This window comes from Bubalus bubalis, chromosome 5 (assembly GCF_019923935.1).
Source record: "Bubalus bubalis isolate 160015118507 breed Murrah chromosome 5, NDDB_SH_1, whole genome shotgun sequence".
NCBI classification, from domain to species: domain Eukaryota; kingdom Metazoa; phylum Chordata; class Mammalia; order Artiodactyla; family Bovidae; genus Bubalus; species Bubalus bubalis.
Window position 1 is genome coordinate 37,583,558 of NC_059161.1, and position 17,258 is coordinate 37,600,815.

The 17,258-nt window shown below is 40.1% G+C and overlaps 1 protein-coding gene across 2 annotated transcripts in view; it reads left to right on the forward strand.

Moving 5' to 3' along the window:
* Positions 1-17,258, forward strand: part of UBE4B (ubiquitination factor E4B) — a 121,741-nt gene that overhangs the window by 52,224 nt on the left and 52,259 nt on the right. Inside the window, exons 3-8 of one of the 2 annotated variants that reach the window (XM_006076707.4) lie at positions 975-1,110; positions 7,865-7,952; positions 9,252-9,396; positions 11,463-11,691; positions 12,156-12,572; positions 13,275-13,418. In XM_006076707.4, the coding sequence (XP_006076769.1) occupies positions 975-1,110; positions 7,865-7,952; positions 9,252-9,396; positions 11,463-11,691; positions 12,156-12,572; positions 13,275-13,418 (1,159 nt within the window). The remainder of the gene's footprint in view (positions 1-974; positions 1,111-7,864; positions 7,953-9,251; positions 9,397-11,462; positions 11,692-12,155; positions 12,573-13,274; positions 13,419-17,258) is intronic. The other variant, XM_006076708.4, reaches the window with a different exon arrangement.

The window sequence follows — 17,258 nt, forward strand, 5'->3', positions numbered from 1 at the left end:
TCTTATTATAAAAATTTGAAGCGCCCAGCATAGTAGAAGGAACTTGGCAGTGAATGCTTATACAGTAAGTGCCCTACACGCAACCCTTCAAGTTGGGAACTTGCAAAGAGCCAGACATGAGTTTGCATGTTCAGTCACATAAGTTGGTTAACATGTCTGGTGTACATTGTCACAGGTGTGCATCCTCTACAAATGGCTGTGCTTTTGTGTACTTTACAGTACGGTATAGAGTACAGCAGTACTGCATCTTTATTTAAGCCCAGGATGTCTGGAAGCAAGCTTAAAAGCAGCAGTGATGTAGCTGGTACTAATGTACTTTTCAAGGTACTATTAAGATTAAAGATGTTTTATTTCTTGTGTTTGTTTTTATGTATTCTCTATGTGAAAACTTTTACAAATCTATTACAGTACAGTACTGTATGGCCCGTTATGTTAGGCTAACTTTGTTGAACTTGAAAACAAACTGGGCTTAATGAGCGCACTCTGGGAACAGAGCATGTTCATGTGTAGGGGAGTTACTGTACACCTATCACCTAAAGTCTACCATTATCATTTTACTCTGTTCGCTTTATCACTCATCTCTCCATCTATCTGTCTTCCTATCCATTCATTAATGTATCTTATTTTTGGTCCATTTCAAGGATATATCTAGACTGTCATGACAGCTCATTTGTACTCAGGGCCCATTGTCTGAATTAGTGAAAGAGAGGGTGATGAGGAGTCAGTTTTATGTATCAGATGTAGCTCTGTTGTTACTGACCTCAAATGATATTTATCGATAAACTGGTTTCTCACTGATGTTGATATGATTTTAATGTCACTTCGATCTTCAGTACAGTCTTCTGATAGAAATTTCTCAGTGGACAGCTTTGATGATGGTATGAATGCCGATTGTGTGTGTTTACTGTTGCCATTACAAATAGCTTTAATGTTGTCTCACGCGAGACTTCCTCTTTTATGTCTCTTTTGGTTAGGAGTAGCCCATCGAAGCCAGAGCAGTGAGGGAGTCAGTTCTCTCAGCAGCTCGCCCTCCAATAGCCTTGAAACGCAATCCCAGTCTCTCTCACGTTCCCAGAGCATGGATATCGATGGAGTCTCTTGTGAGAAAAGGTAAAGTAAGCCAGTTTTCCCATAAGCTGCTTTACTGATAGAAAGGGAAAGATCTGTTCACTTTAGTGTCTAGTCCAGTAGTCTCAAATGCCAGCCCAGAGGTCTATGCCAGCCCTTAGCTTGATTAGCGCTCAGTTTATTAAACTGAAAGGTCTTTGTTTTATTCTGAAATGATCTTTATACCTTTTTTAAGTTTGGGTGCTGAAATGTCTTTTATGAAATATTGGTACAGGTGGTAAAAAAAAATTTTTTTTAATGTCTTTATTTTGTAAGTACAAAGTTGGCAAACATAGATCAGCCCCTAAAAATTTCTTCAAAGATTTACTACTTGGTGAAATTTTTTTTTTAACTTGGTAAAAAAAAATTTTTTTAACAGTTTGCAAGGGTGTAGGCAGGTAAGCAAGTGTTCTAGGAGCTCCATGAGGATCGGGGTGCCCTGGAGTAGAGCCATCCTGTGTCGCACAGGTGTGCCGCTGTGCTGTGAGTAGATGACAGAGTGGCTGAGGGGTTGATTCCTTTACTCCTTGGACAGCCAGACCCCCACGACGTGGCTCCTCTGCCCTCATGCAGCCCCCTCTGTTTCTGTTAGTGCGCCAGACAGATAGCATTTTCTAGGTGTGTTAGAATACTGGGGTGTTGTGCACTTTAGGTTGGGGTGAGGAGCCAGATCAGAGATCACCCCACTTTAGGCAAGAATTCAGAAAGGACTACACTGCCAGGAAAAAGATCAAGTAGAAAAAAATCAACCATATAGAGGAAAAACAATTGTGTTCTTACTACCTTTGCTCTGAGTGGATGAATTTTTTAAAACTCAAGTCAGCTCTGCAATTTCAGTGTAGAGTTGGCCAGTGGGTAATTTTCATGTGGGTTTAGCACCTAAATTTACACTTAACTGTTGTAGTCTGAAAAACCTCAGGCTAAGAACTGTCATATACAGTGGACCTTTTCATGTCTTTAAGCATCTAGCAGAAACAAACATAAATCATCCAAGTGTTCAGAGAATTTCCTTAGAAAAATTTCCAAGAAATATGACCTCATGGCCAAAAATTAAAGCACGCTCAGCGACTCTCTCTCTCGAGTCTGCCCGTGTGTCTATCCACATGTAGTCTTTCTCCTCCTAATAAACACTTTACTTGTTTCATTTTAAAGAAAAAAAAAAGCATAGTCCAAAAAAGCCGCCATGTGTAAGAGTCTGAAGAATCAGTAACAATAGAATTATTCACCTAGACTCATTGGGGTTTTGGAATTGTCAAATACAGAACGTAAAATTTGTATGTTTAACTAAATTTTAAAAAGTATTGAAAATGTGAATAAGAGGCAGGCAACTATAAAAACAACCAAGCATATTTGGAAAAGAACTGAATAGAATTTCTAAAAATGAAAAGATAGTAATACACAGTGGGTTAAGATAACTAAAGAGAAAATTAACAAATGGAGTGATAGAGCTGAAGAACTTACCTGGAGTGTACCACAAAGAGAAAGAGAGATGAAAAATATGAAGGATGTTTAGAAATACAGAGGACAAGAGGATACAAATTTAGTATATAGCTAATAGAAGTATCAAAAGGAGAGGGCAGGCACACTGGGAGATTTCTGACTTCTCTCCTTGTTCCATTGTTTTTTCTTCTGCTGATTTGAAAGCCATTATCAAAATGATAAACAGCTGAGGATTTGTCTAGAGTTGATCAATATATGAATCTTCAGGTTTCAGGAAGCCCTATAACTTATGAGCAAGGTAAATAAAAGGAAATTTGTATCTAGACATTTTATAGTTAACTTGCAGAAAACCAAAGACAAAGACATTTAAAGCAGCCAAGAGAAATGAGAGATTATCTACGAAAGGACGATAGTTATATATCTCAGTGATAGAGGGCAGAGGACTATGGAATCAGTGTTAAGTGCTGAGAGAAAGTAACTGTCAGCTGGAAACTGTGTGTATTTGTGAAACTATCTTTTAAGAGCAGGGGAGAAATAAAGATATTTATAGATTTAAAAAACAAATGTGAACAACTGATGGTCTGCCACAAGAAGACCCCAAATTTTAACAGATGCATTTAAGAAGGAAAATGTGTGTGGCTGATTCACTTTGCTCTGCAGTAGAAACTAACCCAACATTGTAAAGCAACTATACTCTAGCAAAAATTAGTTTTTGAAAAAGCTACTAGGATATATTGTACAGCACGGGGAATACAGCAAATACTCTATAATAACTCTAAATGTAGTATAACCTTTAAAACTTGGAAATCACTACATAGTACACCTGTAATTTACATAATACTATGTACCAACTATACTTCAAGGAAAAAAAACCAAGCATTTTTTTCTCAAAAAAAAAAAAGGAAAATGAACTCAAAACTAATGTCTGAGATGCAGGGAGGAAAGATGAGTTAAGAAAAATAATAAATATGTGCTAAATCTGAACACTGATGGTTTAAGACAGTAATAACAGTGTATGAAATAATAGAGAGAGAGAGAAGTAAATAATCGGATCTTAACACACTAGCAACAGAATAGCATAGCAGATAAAGCCGGAAGGGGAGTGATTGTCTACTTGGGAGAGGGGTAAAGTTAGTGGCAAGCTCTTAGACTCTTGAGTTAAGAATACTTCATGAAATTTCAAGAATAACCACTAAAGGAATAGAAAGAGTGTATTTTCAAACCAGTAAAGGGAAAATATGAAACAAGGTTGGGGAGGGGAGGGAATTTAAGTCAATTCAAAGAAAAGGAAGAAAGAAACACAAATTTTTAAAAAGAGGCAAACAGCACAAAATAAGATGGTTATAAAAGACATGAAAATGTCAACAATCACCGTAAATCACGATGAAAAGTCATAGGTTGGATTAAAAACAAAATAGAAGCTAGCTTTCTTTTTGTTTACTGAAGGTATACCTGAAACACTAGCATGAAACTGAAAGAAAGGGGAAAATATACTAGGCAAATACTAAACAAAATAGGGATAAATGTATTAATAAATTAGACTTTAAGTTACAAAATACTATTAGAAGTAAGCACTGTATAATGATAAATGTTTAGTTTACCAGCAGGATATAACAGTTCAAAACATTTATATGTACTTAGTAATATAATAACATATAATAAAGCAAATCTTGATAGAACTAGAGGAAATTGACAAATACCTAATATAATGGGAGATTTTTAACATATCTCTTTCAGCCATCAATAGAGCAAAGAGAATGAACAGCAGTAAGCATATGGACAAATTAAATAACACAGCTAACAAGCTTGATCTAATGAAGGATACCGAGCTTTGCAGTCTACAGTTGGAGAATACACATTTTTTTCTGATACCCATCAACCAGAAGGGTTCAGGAGTCAGAATCATATTGATAATGTTTTCTGATGTTAGGTTAGATAATTCATGTAGGGTGGGTTAAAAAAATCATAAATCTGGAAATTAAAAAAAAAAGCATGCTTCTAAATACAGGTCAAAGAAGAAATCATGATGGAAATCTGAACTGAACAATAACAAATTTATATGCCATCATTTGTGTGTCACAGTTAATGGGGTCCTTGGAAGAGAATATAAAGACAATATATGTATATAATACTAAAGAAGAAAAAAGAATATAAGTAAATACTTGGAATTAAACCCCATTTCTTAGAATATGTTTCCCTTGGATATGTGCATGGCTTGCTGCTGCTGCTAAGTCACTTCAGTCATGTCCAACTCTATGCGACCCCATAGACGGCAGCCCACCAGGCTCCCCTGTCCCTGGGATTCTCCAGGCAAGAACACTGGAGTGGGTTGCCATTTCCTTCTCCAATGCATGAAAGTGAAAAATGAAAGTGAAGTTGCTCAGTCGTGTCCGACTCTTAGTGACCCCATGGACTGCAGCCTACCAGGCTCCTCCGTCCATGGGATTTTCCAGGCAAGAGTACTGGAGTGAGGTGCCATTGCCTTCTTCGGTCCATGGCTTACCTCCTTCCTATTTTTGCCTAGGTATTATTTCAGTGAGGTGACCCCATTTAAATGGGAGAGCCCTGCCTTCTCAATTACCTTTTCCTTGCTCTTTTTCCTTCAGTTTTTATATAGCATTTATCATATACTCTATGCTTTGCTTATTTTATTTTATCATCTTTCTCCCTTTAACTGGAATGGAAGCTCCATGGCACAGGAAATTTTTTTGGTCTCTCGTCTGTTGGCATCTCAAATACCTAGAACAGTGCCTGCCTAGGATGGGCACTCAGTAATGCTTGTTACTGAAAAAGAGAACTCTGTGAAAATGTAAATATGCAGGATGCAAATCAATTTGAAAATCTGGATAAACTCAGGTTCCTCTAAGATCACAATTCTCCCAAAATTGGCTTAGAAAGAAAGAGAGAATCTGAATTAAAAAAAAAAAAAAGTTAAATTGAATCAGTATTTTACAGTTTTCCCCAAGAAAGCACCTTGCTTATATGATCTTGTGGGTACTCCCACCATCCCAACTTTGCACACATTTTTTAGATAATCTTTAAACTTCCCAAGTCTGTTTATGAGGCTCATATGACCTTCATATACAAAACCAGACAATACTAATATCAAAGAAGAAAATTAATTACATGGTAATCAGTAAAATTGGTAAAAATTACATGGTTATGAACATATTTGCAAAAATCTGAAGATATTGGCAAATCAAATAGTGCATCACATAGAAAGCAGGCAAAACATCTCCGGGTCTGGGTGCCAGGATGGTAGTTACTGTGGGTTATCATGGTTGTGATTGAAAGGGTCATGGGAGGGACCTTTGGGGTGCTGGAAATATTCTGTTGCTTGATCTGGGTGCTGATTACATTAGTATGTTTCCTTAGTGAAACTTAATTCAGCCAAACACGTACCATCTGTGCACATTTCTGTATAGATAATTCCATTAAAAGATTAGTTTAAAAAAATAATATAGCATGACCAACTTGGGTTTATCTTAGGAATGTAAGGGTGTTTTAACATGAGGAAGTCTATAAATATTATCCACCTCATTGTATATTAAATAGAAAAGCTCAATATCGATTCAAGATAAAAATCCTAGCAAACAGGAGACAGAAAGATGCATCCTTAAACTGTAGGGCACAGACAGAGTTCACCAAGTATTCCACATGCTCCCCTGAATGTCCAGTCTCCTTTGCAGTTAGATTGGGGCTGAGTAACTAGGTCTGTCCCGTAGACTTGAAGTGGCATGTGTCACCTTTGGGTGAAGGCAGTTGAGCCGATGTTCCTCCTCCATCCCTCTCTTTTCTTGCTCCAGTGACCTTGGAGGCTGTGTATTGCAGATGGCATAGATTAAAGATGGAGTAAGGATGCTTCACTCTCATCAGACTTTGCGTAAGCAAGAAATAAACCCTTATAGTGTTAAGCCTCTAAGATTGCAGAGTGTATGTGTTATTACACTGTAGCCTCTTACTCTGACTACCATAAAGGACATCTACTGAAATAACTACAACAGCCCTTGTACTCAGTGGTGAGAAATTAGAAACATTCTCTTTAAAGTCAGAAATACGAGCACAGAAGACTGCTATTTCTGCTTCTGTTCAACATGGGACCCTACCCAATGCAGTAATTGAAGTTAGGATTGTAGTGCAAGAAACGAAAGTTACTATTTGGAGATAAAATTATTATCAACCTAGGAAGTCCAATGCATAAGTAAACAAATACCTTATGAAAGGTTTATATCTAAAATTAATTAACATTACTACATACAAGCAACAAAAAATAAGAAATCTTAGTTTTTAAAAAGGTACCAGTCACAATTTTATTTTAAAATATATGGTGCCTAGAGATAAATTTACCAAAAGAAGTGAAAGACTTATGGAGAAAATTAGAAAAGTTTATTGAAAGAAAACCTTAGATACTTGGAGAAACACCCTTGTCCAAGGATAGATCCATAGCATAAAGATGTCATTTCTACCCCATTTGATCTTTAGAGTCAGTAAAGCTCGAGTCAAAACCCCAACAGTATTTTAAAGGAACCTGTCGAGGCGATCATTAAGTATGTGTAGAAGAGCACAGGACCAAGAATGGCCAACACTCTTTTGAGGTAAAAGAATAAGGTGGAGGCATTGACCTAGCAGATACCAAGGCTTATTAGTGAAGTTGTAGTGAGTATGGCTTAGGGACAGACAGATTGTCTAATGGGGTGGAAATTAGTATCCAGAAAGAGACCTGCACACAGCTGGACATGGTATGACAACCGGACATATGACATAAATGATTTCATATTACTGTAAAAAGAATGTTTCTTTCAATAAATGATGCTAGGACAATTATTTAATGTGAGGAAAAGTAATATATGTACTTAACTAGATTTTGCAATCAGGCTCTGCTTGATTGTATATCATTTAAAAATAATATGTATAGAAAATTTGCTCTAATTTTTGTTTTTGAAAGTGAGCCTAAGGAAATGACCACTTGGGAAAAATACTTTAAGTAAGTATGATAGATGGAATGTTTATAGCCTAGTATATGAAGAGCTCTTAAAAATTATTGAGAAAAAAGATGAATCTTTATTATTTAACTTTCCTGACTGATCTTGATTGATATTTTAGAACTTTTCCTCAGGGAACTCCCTGGCGGTCCAGTGGTAGGGCTCAGTGCTTTCACTGCTGAGAGCCTGGGTTCGATCCCTGGTTGGGGAAATAGGATCCTGCAAGCCATGCGGTGCAGCCAAAAAAAAAACCCGATAACTTCCTCAGCCAGCAGCTATGATATTGGGGTGGGTTTATCAAAGGTAAAAGACTGATGTGTCTTTTATACTTAAAGCATGTCCCAGGTGGATGTGGATTCAGGAATCGAAAATATGGAGGTTGATGAAAATGACCGAAGAGAAAAAAGGAGCCTCAGCGATAAGGTTGGTAAGAGATGAAGGCCTTGCTTCTGTTTTTAGGTATAGTTAATAACCATCCCAGGTGACCCCGGGGTAAAGAATTCATCTGCCAATACAGGAGACGCAAGAGAGGTGGGTTCGATCCCTGGGTCGGAAATATCCCCTGGAGCAGGAAATGGCAACCTGCTCCACTCTAGTATGCTTGCCTGGAAAATTCCATGGACAGAGGATCCTGGTAGGCTACAGACCATGGGGTCCCAAAGAGTTAGACATGATCCAATGACTAAGCATGCACTCAGGTGCACAGTATTTATAAGCACTGCTTCATGTCTTGTATCTGTAAAAGTCTGTTAGAGAGGGCCACGCCAAACCAGCAGATCCTGTTTAGGTGATTTTTTTTTTTTTTTTTCCTTTCGAAAAAATATGGGTAGCCTTGATCACCCTTATAAGTGGAAGTATAGCTTAGTCCTTTCACCTGATAAAAATCCTTCAGTTATCTTTGTTTCAGGTGCATTTTTTATCAGTAAATGATAGCAATGAATTTAGAGCTTATTTGAATTTTTTCTGTTGATTTTTAATTGCTTAAGCAAGTAAGTCATTATTCTGAGGAAGATGATCAGGAATTTAAAGCAAGAATGAGTGGAAACAGGAGGTTTTTTTATTTTGTTACCTTCTGAGCTTTAGTTCCCTATATTTAAAAAGACATTTTTTGTTTTTGCGGGTATGTGTCATGGTATAGAACTGGCATAGATAATTGCAACCCTTTGTGTTTAGTAAGTTATTAGTGTTCAGCAGCATTATTGGAAGTTGGACTATAGCCTCTTAGTGATGCAGTGCTTTATTTTGTAGTGTTTGAATCTTACAAAGTTCTTTATAGATGTTATTTCTATCTGTGGTGGAAAATAGTGAGAAACATTAAAATCTGGAAAAATTTCTATTGAAAGATCGGTTATATACCTAAAATGTCAACCTGGTCTTTTAGCATTCAGAAAAGAAAATAAATGGGAATAATGGGAATAATAAATGGGAAATAAATGATGCATCCTTCATCACATGTCTTCCTTTGCAATTCCTGATACCAGTCCTGCTGTTTTGTATTCCCTGCCATATATTGTGTTATAAGCTCATGAGACCCACAGGTTATAACTTTGAAGTCATAGTAACAAGTTTATTTTTCCTTTAATCAGTGAGTGTATAGTTGTCTGCATTTCTAAAATATCCTTATTTGTAAATGAATTAAATCAGAATTAGGTATTTCTGTTAAAGTCTTAACTCACACCTCCTACTGCTTGAAATTAACCCCCAAATCTTCTTCCCTAAAAGGAGCCTTCATCAGGTTCTGAAGTGTCTGAAGAGCAGGCCTTACAGCTGGTCTGTAAGATTTTCCGTGTCTCCTGGAAGGACCGGGACAGGGATGTGATCTTCCTTTCTTCTCTTTCTGCACAGTTTAAGCAGAACCCGAAAGAAGGTAGGAATCGGGCTCAACTGTCTCAATTTCAGAGCCCTTCGTAGAAAAATAGAACATGAACTCTTTTGTCTTTCTTTGCTGTCGACATACCTTGTCTTGCTCTGTGGTTCTATTTCTGATTACAGGGATACTTCTTGATGAAGACTTTGCTGTTTGTCTACTTTCCACTTATTGATAAATTTTTTTTTTTAATGATTTCTCCAAAGGAAAACTGTGTATCAGTTAATAGTCTCCATTGTCTCAGGGCTGAAGTTTTTTCCTTTGCAATAAGAAGGTGCTTAGAGAGAGCATTAGGGCCTCTTATACTCTGGGCAGGAGCATGCTGGGTGGTCTGCAGGGATCCTGAGAGGGTGACCGGTACCTTTTGTAAGTGCCTCCCGGGTCATGCGTAGACAGTGGAGTAAATGTGCTTGGTTAAATTGCTTTAGCAAACTAAAACACACTGATGTTTTGCAGTGTTTATAGGATTCTATTTTAAGAGGCTATACTAAGCCACACTTAAAGTAATAAAACTTAGCAAGAGACCAGCATCGCAGGGCACTCTTCATTCTTCTCTATAGCAGTCTTCTAGACACTGGTTCCCAGCCTTTTTGATACCAGGGACTGGTTTCATGAGAGACAGTATTTCCACAGATGAAGTTGCGGGGATGGTTTTGGGACCATTCAAGCAAATTACGTTTATTATGCCGCTGCTGATCTGACAAGAGGCAGGGCTAAGGTGGTAATGCGAGTGATGGAGATTAGCTATAAATACAGATGAAGCTTCACTCACTGTTTATTGCACACCCCCTGCTGTGCAGCCTGGTTCTTAAGAGGCCACAGACCATATATGTGTCTGTGGTATGGGGACCCCTGCTTTGGAGTACAGAAAATGGAGGGGAAGTTCACTGGAGTCTTCTTTTGCATTTCACTTGAATACAACCTCCTTGATGGTGGGACTTTTGTCTGTTTTGCTCCCCCATGTATTCACAGTGCCTCCACTTCATAATCCCTCAGTAGATATACTTTAAATGAGTGAATGAACGTCAAGAAGATTGCATTTCCTTTTCCCTGCTGCCTATCTTCCAAGGCAAACAAAAAAAATGTCTCTTGTATTCTAGGTAGATGGATAGTTTATTTCTGATTTTACTGGGTTTTTCTTCTTAATTGTGACTGTAGAATTGAGCTTAGCAATCATGAGTTTCAAAATCCTGCCACTTATTATTGTAAATCTTAAGATTCTCAAATCTGGTAATTTTTAGTAACAAATCAGGTAAGATTTACATGGGTTAGACATTTTATTTATTGAGTGATATTTAAAATGGGCTTTCCTGGTGGCTCAAGTGGTAAAGAACCCACCTGCCAATGCAGGAGACTCTGGTTCAATCCCTAGGTTGGGAAGATCCCCTGGAGAAGGAAATGGCAACCCATTCCAGCATTCTTGCCTGAGAAATCCCGTGGACAGAGGATCCTGGTGGGCTGCAGTCCATGGGATCCTAAAAGAGTCAGATACAACTTAGTGACTGAATAACAACAAAAGACCTATAACAATCAAGAGCTGCAAAGAATAAGAAGGAGGCTAGAGAACAGAATCTGCTCCAGAAAGGCAGGTGGCAACTAAATATTAGACCCTTCATAAAATACTCTGAACTTTGTACTTCATATTTCCAGTGTGATAAACTAACCTCTGTAGTTGGGAGTAGCTTCTTTTTATGGTTAATGTATATCAGCAGTGACTCTCATAGACTGGGCTCCAAATTTTTTTTTTTAATAAGCTTTCTGTTTGAAAACATTTTAGATTTACAGAAAAATTATAGAGGGAGTGCAGGTAGTTCCTATACACAGATCATTCAGTTTTTCCTAATGTCAACGTCTTCCATAATCATAGTATACTTGTCAGAACTAAGATATTACTGTTACTCCAGACCTTATTTGGATTTCCCCACATTTCCTACTGGTGGCTTTTATTACTCGAGAATCCAGTCCAAAATAGCACATTGCACATCTCTGGCTTATGCTGGCTTATTCAAGGACCGTGAGTATGAAGACCCATGTATAACCTCCTCTTTATTCTGCCTTTCCAACAGTGTTCTCTGATTTTAAGGACTTGATTGGCCAGATTTTAATGGAAGTGCTAATGATGTCTACTCAGACCAGAGATGAAAACCCGTTTGCAAGCCTGACAGCCACCTCCCAGCCGATTGCAGCAACAGCTCGGTCACCAGACAGAAACCTCATGCTGACCACCGGCTCCAACCCAGGAACGAGCCCCATGTTCTGCAACCTGGGTTCCTTCGGGGCCAGCTCTTTATCTAGGTCAGTGTGGTTCTTTCTGCACATCTCACTGGTGGTAAAATAGCCATGAAGTACGTAGGAGAAAGGAGCCTTCATTCAGGGGCCTGCATCATGCAGATTATGGCATGTCTTATGTTTGGGGGTGTGGTTGACTTACTGAGGAGATATGGTCTTTTCCAGATGGATCTCTTTGACTTTCCATGGTTAGGCTGTTGGCAAATTAAATTTTAGAAACAAATAGCTGTATAGAGTATGTTCTTTGGAAAGAAAGCTTTCTCGTATTGTAAGTCTGGCTTCTAAATCAGCATGGCAGTTAGATTACAGTTATTTCGATGAGTCTCTAAAAGATCTGTATACTGGAATGCTTAGAGATATGAGGTTGTAATTATACAGTTCTTTAAAAACATGCTATTTTCCATTTTAGTTATTTATCTCAAGCGTTTCTTCAATTTTCTCTTCTTTCCTCCCTTTCTCAAATCATTTAGCCTCTATGAGACTAGCCCAGCTCCCAATACCAGTGTCTGGAGCTCTGTGCCAATGATGAGTCCGCCTCTGGCCTCCCCCTCCCGGGCAGCCAGCCAGGCGGCTGCGCCTCCCGCTTCTTCCCTCTGTCTGCCTGGCCCTGCGGGGACGCCTGCGGGAAGCCAGCCCTCGTCTCCGCGGTACCGGCCCTACACTGTCACCCACCCCTCGGGGTCTACATCTGCTCCTGCCTCGCGATCCTCGGTCACCTCCATCCTGTCTAGCTCCCCAGGCCTGTCCGCCCCGGCCAGTAGCCCTCAAGCCGTGCCCACCAGCTCCTCCCGACAGAGACCCCCTGGCACAGGACCACCTTTACTCTCTGCCTCCCCCGGTGGGAGTGCCCCCAGCAGACGGCCCTCCTCCCTAAGGAACTCTCCTAGGTATTTATTTACGCAGTAGGAGAGGCGGGTGCGTGTTTGCAGTGCAGGGAAAGGAGGTTAACACAGTTTGGAAGAACTGTCATATAACAATGACCTCAGTTACCTGTGTTTCTCTGTTTGGGCTGTTAACCCACGTGTCTAACCAGTTGGGTAGGCTTGTGCCCCGAGTCCCTGCTCTGCCAGGGTTCTGTCGCATCAGAAAGTATGGGTGGCTCATAATGAGGCCCTTTCTTCGCCTTCACTTTTCCTCCTGAAAATAAGAAGTCACTCAATTTTCAAAATCAAGGGCACATATCATTCCTCATAACAGATGAATTTCGGAGACTGTGGCAGCTGATGTTTGAGAGCTGGGGCTCACAGAACCACTTTCCCACTTTGTGTACTGTTACCGATCATAGTTGAGATACAGCCAGACCAAGGGGTCGAGTGAGCAGATACCTTACCTCTGGCCAGTAGTCATGCCTTGACGCTTTCTTCTCAGCTCCTTAAAAAGAAGCAGTACCCAAACTCCATTAATTCACTGCCCTCCTTCCCGTCAAGTGTTGCCTGGCCTTTATATAATTTAGGTGAATTATTTTTCTGCATATCAGTAGACAAAACTTGTAACCTACAATTTAATTAAAAGGCCAGCGGTTGTAAAAGCTTTCCTCCTCCTTGTTTTCCTTTGTTCCCTGATGACTTTTTTTGCTTTTGTTACGGTAGTATGTACGACAGTCCTTTCTCCTTCCTCTTCCTCGCACTTTCTGGGGACAGTAGTGATGAAGATGAAGAAGATGATGATGATGATGGTGATGATGAAGGTGGTGGTGGTGGTGATGAGTTTTCTTGTGTCCAGTTTGGGTCCAGGTATCAGAGGAGTGGAGTCTTACCTCTGCATGTGCCTAGGTGCTTAGGAACTAACGTTTGTAAGCCCTAATTAGAGGCGTGCTCTGAATCCATACAGGGTAGAGTCAAATGAGGTGCCCTGGTGAGTCCAGATGTGAGAAACTCCACGTGTACTCAAGCATTAGGACCTTCTCATGAGGGTCAAGTGGCACATTTTCATAGTTGTTGCCTGACAAGCTTGGAGAACAACTTAACGTATAATCAATTGTTAAGAACATGAACAACAGAGTAGATAGACATCAAGTTCACCTGCCCTAAGATCTAAAAGAGACCCTTCATTTATTTTATTAGGAGAGGGTTCTTGCGGGCTACCAGATGTATGCAACATGTACTCTGGGAGGCATGTTTTCTTACGTACAGTTGCATGGATTGCTGCTTTTTAGGAATGGCACAGGGGCTGGGACTTGTGTGTGTGTGTGTGTGTGTATGTGTCCCTCTCAGCTCACTCCAGGCCGTCTGTTGAAGAGCACATGGGGTCGTATTCTCTCTTTTATAACTGTGATTCTGCTTTGACTTCTAATCTTTATTTTTTGGCTGTGCTGGGTCTTCGTTTGCTTCAGATCAGCTTTTCAGTAGTTGGCAGCAAATAGGGGCTGCTCTCTAGTTGCGGTGCTCAGGCTTCTCACTGTGGTGGCTTCTCTTACTGCGGAGCACAGGCTCTAGGATGAGAGGGCTTCAGTATTTGCAGCTTCCAGGCTCTAGAGCACAGGCTTAATAGCGGTTGTGCAGGGGCTTAGTTGCTGTTCAGCATGTGGGCTCTTCCTGGACCAGGGATTGAACCCATGTCACCTGCATTGGCAGGCGAATTCTTTACCATTGAACCACCAGGGAAGCACTCTTCACTGCTAATCTTAAATTTTGCTAATCAGTCACTTCGCTTCCCTGATCCCAGTGAAGCCAGACCCTGTTTGTTTAGACAGCCTAGCCTGAGGAATGGCTGCAGAGGCTAAAACAGAGCTCACAATATTGCTGAAGTTTCACCCCTGAAAACAGAGTGAAAAAGATGGCTTGGACCTTCTAGGTGACTTTGAGCAAAAAAATATAATAGCACCTTCTCTCTAAGCCTCTGACTCATCGTCTTACAATTTTGCTCTTAAATTGAAGTTTCATCTGGACTGAGTTGGTATTTGTACCCAGCAGTATTCAGAAATAACTCCAGGCTATAAATAGAGATGGTGGTAGGGGTGCGGTACACTACATTCAACTTGACAGTGTTCAGGAGAATCATTAGAGAAGTCTATAAAGAGAGAGAGGGATATTGGCACAGGGTTGAATATTGATTAAGGAAGGTTGATATTTGTATTAGGTCGAATGTTGTATCACTATTTCTCAAGTAAATTTCCCAAAGGTAGAAGTGTCTTTTTCATGTAGATGACTCAACAGTAAAAAAATCCGCCTGCAGTGCAAGAGTTGCAGGAGCCTTGGATTCGATACTTGGGTCAGGGAGATCCCTGAAGGGAGGAGATGGCAGCCCACTCCAGTATTCTTGCCTGGGAAATCCCATGGACAGAGGACCCTGGCGGGTTACAGTCCATGGGGCTGCAGAGTCAGACACGACTGAGCATGCGTGCACAGACGTCGTCCCATGATCATGCTGGTGCAGCAGCCATCCTGGTTAGGAGTCGATTCCTGTACATGATAAAAGTGCTTTGTTTTCTGTTTTACTGTAAGTTATCTGTGGGGGAAATACTCTCTCTCCCTTGCTTATTTAATTCCAGCTTTCTCTAACAAAGATATCAGATTACATGGTGCTTTATCTAATTCCTCTCTAGACTTCTAACATCCAGCCTTGTCTCAGATCTAGATTTGACACCTACAAGGAGAAACAAAACTTACTTACTGTTTATGTACTCATAGCTGCGAATAGTTACTGAGCATCACGTCCCAGGTGCTCTGTCAGCCATGTGCATATGTTATTCCTCTGATCCTCACAGCAGGGCCTCTGGTTACTGCAAGGAAATGTGGGCAGGTTCAGGAAGGTGGTTGTTGTTCAGTTGCTCAGTCATGTCCGACTCTTTGTGACCCCATGGAGTGCAGCACGCCAGGCCTCCCTGTCCTTTACCATCTCCCAGAGCTTGCTCAAACTCATGTCCATTGAGTCAGTGATGCCATCCAACCATCTCATCCTCTGTCACTCCCTTCTCCTACTACCATCAGTCTTTCCCAGCATTAGGATCTTTTCCAGTGAGTCAGCTCTTCTCATCAGATGGCCAAAGTATTGGAGCTTCAGCTTCAGCAATAACCTTCAATGAGGTTAGTCTTAAAACTAGAAGAAGGCAGAGCTGGAGTCCAGATCTCACATGCCACCCAGCATACCAAGTTGCCTCTGACTTCTCCTTGTTTGCCCAGTAGGACTTGGATTATTCTCATTTCTTAGCAGTTATTTCACCGCCCAGAGTTTTTACATGTATTCTTTTCCTTGGCAAGAAAGTGCCAACATTTTCCTTCTTAATTACAAAATTTCTCTCCAGTTGGTTGGCAGGTACTTTGCTGGCTGTTAAAATGAAATCTCATCTGTCCAGGTTTTAGAAATTATAAATTCTGAATAGACATCAAAAAGGATGTAAAAGGACAGGGCATAATCATACTTAACACATGAAACAAATAGAGAAGAACGTGAGGATGCACGTAGGGTCAGAACCGAGAAGTAGCAAAAAAAAATTCTTAATAATTTGGGCGATCAGCAAAGAGCTTTTTCTTTCCCCCTGTGTAATTGATCTTCTCAGAATTTTCTTTACCAGGAAGTAAGCAATTTTAACACTTCTCACCCAGTAGGGCCAGTGCTGTAGAAGCAGCTGTCCACAGGGATTGCATTGGTCTCCCCTTCTGCTGGCCCAGTGGAGTCAAGGGCTTGTACATCTTTTGAGAGGCAGTTGGGAAATACAGCCCTATATTAATTATTTATAGTGGTGATAAGGATTAATAAAAGAAAAACAACATTCCTTCTGGAATGTTTCGTAGTACTCTGAAAAAAGCTATATGAGTTATAAGGAGCTACTTCTTTAAGGAATGAAAATAAGTGAAATGAGAATTGTCTTGTAATAAAGATAACAGAGGAAAAAAGAAGATAAAGTAATTATTCTAAGGAAACGTTTTCTTATTGTTTCCTAGGAAGTTGATGACTAGGCAGACATTTTTCTTTTGTTTATTGGGATTCTTTTTTCATTGCTTAGATATTTCAGTGAAGGAGATTAGATCTTGAACATCATGAGCCTGAGTGAATAGAAAAAGTAAACTAGCAAATGGACACAACTGAGTGACTAAGCACAAACTACCAAACAGTGAAAAATATTGATACTTCTCCTCTTATTTCTACTGGTCATAAGTCAGAATCTTTCCACCATGTCTGCCCTCCCGCCTCCAGTGATTTCCCTTCTCCCACAGGGTTAGACCTAAAGCCTAGGACCCTACATATCCTGTGTATACACACACACACATATCTCCTGTGTGTATAGACACACACACACACTCTTCCTGCCTCTCTCTGATATCTATACTCATTTCTTCATAGCACTTCTATATTATTATTTTAAAAACTGTCTCCCCTCAGGGGACTTCCCTGGCAGTCCCGTCTTGGCCTTACAATGCAGGGGTATAAGTTTGATCTCTGGTCAGGGAGCTAAGATGCCACATGCCTTGGGACCAAAAAACCAAAACATAAAACAGAAGCAGTGTTGTAACAAACTCAGTAAAGACTTTTTAAACAAATGTCTACATTATAGAGGATGCAGTTGCCACATGAACAAGGTCTTGATCTGTTTCATCAAGGTGCTGCCCCCACAACCTTCAACAATGCAGACA